At 40.7% G+C, this 3,193-nt stretch overlaps 1 protein-coding gene across 5 annotated transcripts in view; it reads left to right on the top strand.

Annotated features, from left to right (window-relative positions):
- Positions 1-3,193, top strand: part of FBXL13 (F-box and leucine-rich repeat protein 13) — a 317,665-nt gene that overhangs the window by 99,107 nt on the left and 215,365 nt on the right. For all 5 annotated transcript variants that reach the window (XR_001000225.1, XM_011927739.1, XM_011927738.1 and 2 more), the window contains one exon: positions 1,385-1,480. Coding sequence is in view for 4 of the 5 variants with exons in the window: in XM_011927739.1 (XP_011783129.1) it covers positions 1,385-1,480 (96 nt within the window). In the remaining variant the exon portion in view is untranslated. The remainder of the gene's footprint in view (positions 1-1,384; positions 1,481-3,193) is intronic.

Genomic DNA, 3,193 nt, shown 5'->3' with positions numbered 1-3,193 from the left:
TTTTTTTTTTTTTTTTCTGACTCAGTTGCAGTTACAGTCACACATTGCTTAATGATGGGGATACCTTTTGAGAAGTGTGTTGTTAGGTGATTTTGTCATTGTGGGAACATCATAGAGTGTACTACACAAACCTAGATGGTATAATCCAGTATACACCTGGGCTGTATGGTATAGCCTATTGCTCCTAGACTACAGGCCTGTACAGCATGTTACTGTACTAAATATTGTAGGCAATTGTAGCACAATGGTAAGTATGTATTTAAACATATAAAATGTATGGTAAAAATATGGTAAAAAACATTAAAACTGGTACACCTATATACGGCACTTATCAATGGAGGACTAGAAGTTGCTCTAAGTGAGTCAGTGAGTGAGTGTTGAGTGAATTTGAAGGCCTAGGATATTACTGTACACAACTACAGATAGAGTACTACACTTTATAAACAGTGTACACTTAGGTTACACTAGATTTATTTAAAAATTAAGTAATTGTGCTATGATATTACAATGGCTATGATGTCACTAGACAATAGAAATTTTTCAGCTCCATTATAATCGTATGGGACCACTGTCATACATGCAGCCCATCATTGACTGAAACATCATTATCCAGAGCATGGCTGTACCAGTTTTGTACAGGCCTGATGACTTTCTTGTGTCTCTGCATGGCCAGTAAAATCTGAACCCATTTTATTATGAAAAGTAGCAACCATCTTTATTGTTCCTCCCTCCCAAGTAACTATAGCATGAAGCACCTTATTATCAGTCTGGGTTTACAAGGATTGAGTCCTTGCATATTTGTTTTACTTTCTTGACAACTGAATTATGCTTTTAAGAAAAGTTTCTTTTAGCGTTTATTGATGTTTTGTACCAGAAGGATTTCCTGGTTTTTTGGTCTACCACATTTCCAGAAGTAGAAGCCAAAATGTGTTTATTGCTCTTTCCCAGGAATCCTTTTTTTTCTTCTCTGAGGAATCCTACATCTTTAGAAGGAATGCAATTCAGTTCAGCAGACAGTATTGATTGCCTTCTATGTACCAACGACTATTTATGGAAATCATTAGTTTTCTAGCAGAATTCTATCTTCGTTCAAAAAATAAAACAAATATGCTTATCTTTCTCACCATCCTTCTGTAACTATCAATTACAAGGATTATATTATATAAAAAGAGTCAGCAGATAGGGTCCAGTACTTTAGATAAAACTCCTGTCTTGAGATAAAATTCTAGCACTTAAACTCTTGCTATTTGCAAAGTATGGATTACATTATTATTACTGATGCGTGTGTGCACCCATGTGCGTGTACACACACACAGAGGTAAGTGGACAAGTTACATCAAAGTTCACATATTTTTCAAAGTTGTGTATTTTTCTTTGTGTTTAGATTTTCTTCTACCTCAGTTTAAAAGATGTGATAATATGTGGTCAAGTTAATCATGCCTGGATGTTGATGACACAGCTGAACTCACTGTGGAATGCTGTAAGTAGATACTAACTGAACTATGTCTTCACACTAATTCTTAAAAGGAGAATCGACTGCTGTGAAGCCACCTGTTGTGGGGACACCTTCTTCCCTGCTCTGTGGTCACCAGCAGCAAGTGAATTTGGTTTACTTTTGTCCAGGCACAAGCCTGGGGGAAGAGATAAAAAAGATAATAATGCTATTTTAAGAGATACATCATTAGTATTTTAAAAGGTAGATACAAATGAATATCATTTTTGGATTGAAACAAAGCTCCATTTTATTGGATAGTTTGTACTCCATTCTGGTTTTATTACTGTGTGCCTACTTCCTTTTCATGAACATAGACTATATGTTGAGTCCATGACTATGGGAAAGATGTTTAGAGTGTGAGGTGTGCAATAGCTTTTTCTTGACTCCTAATTTTTGGAAGGGTTATTTCCATTAAAAAGAGAGGATTATGCTGGGTACAGTGACTCATGCCTGTAATCCTTGCACTTTGGAAGGCCAAGGCAGGTGGATCACCTGAGGTCAGGAGTTTGAGACCAGCCCAACATGGTGAAACCCTGTCTCTACTAAAAATACAAAAATTAGCCATGCATAGTGGCAGTTGCCTGTAATCCCAGCTACTCAGGAGGCTGAGGCAGGAGAATCGCTTGAGCCTGGGAGGTGGAGGTTGCAGTGAGCGGAGACTGTGCCACTGCATTCCAGCCTGGGCAACAGAGCAAGACTCTGTATCATTCAAAAAAAAAAAAAGAAAAGAGACGATTGGCTGGGCGCTGTGGCTCACGCCTGTAATCCAAGCATTTTGGGAGGCCAAGGTAGGCGGATCACGAGCTCAAGAGATTGAGACCATCCTGGCCAACCTCGTCTCTAAAAATTAGCTGGGCGTGGTGGTGTGCGCCTGTAGTCCTAGCTACTTGGGAGTCTGAGGCAGGAGAATTGCTTGAACCCAGGAGGCGGAGGTTGCAGTGAGCCAAGATCACACCACTGCATTCCAGCTTGGCAACAGAGCGAGACTCTGTCTCAAAAAAAAAAAAAAAAGAGGATTACAAGGATGACCTTAGTGTACCTGGGTGATGGTATGCAAAACTGATAAGGGCAGAGGTTTTTGGAGTGGCCAGGGCTGATTGATAAACAATAACATTGATATCACACAGTATTGCTAATATTGTCAGCTAAAAGTTTACGTTTGTGAACATCCAATTGCCTGTGAACAGGCAATTTCTCATTGCCTTCTGAATAAAGATATTGTTTGTGCTAAAAATGCTGATTATAATTGTGCCACATTTGATCACTCCCAAATTGTCCCAACCTGCAGGACATTCGAACGGACCCTGAAAGGGGGAGTGGGAATGAAGGAGACAAGAAAACACGAGAAATGTAGACAAGACAAATAGCCTGATCAAGTCTCGTTTAATGGTGGCAGTGCAACGCCTTATATAGGCTGGCAGGGGAAGAGGTTGGGCCAGGGCGGTAACGGGGGGCTGAGTTTTCTCAAATTACAATCGCGCATGCACCATTAATTGGTATTTTTCCCAGGCACGGAATTGCGCCTGCGCTGTAGGCTGCATATCTTCCTGGGCGCGAAAAAGGTTGGCGCGCACGGGAAAAGTTTTGTCGCGCGCGGGAAATGTTGTTAAGGAAGAACCCGGAAATACGCCATCTTGTCTCTGATGATACGGAGCTTAAGCAACAGAAGCCGTGGCAATTTCCGGGCCTCACGGCTCC

This window comes from Colobus angolensis, unplaced genomic scaffold (assembly GCF_000951035.1).
Source record: "Colobus angolensis palliatus isolate OR3802 unplaced genomic scaffold, Cang.pa_1.0 Scaffold74, whole genome shotgun sequence".
Lineage (NCBI taxonomy): Eukaryota > Metazoa > Chordata > Mammalia > Primates > Cercopithecidae > Colobus > Colobus angolensis.
The sequence above is the reverse complement of the archived record's forward strand: the minus strand, read 5'-3'. Positions and strand labels throughout refer to the sequence as shown.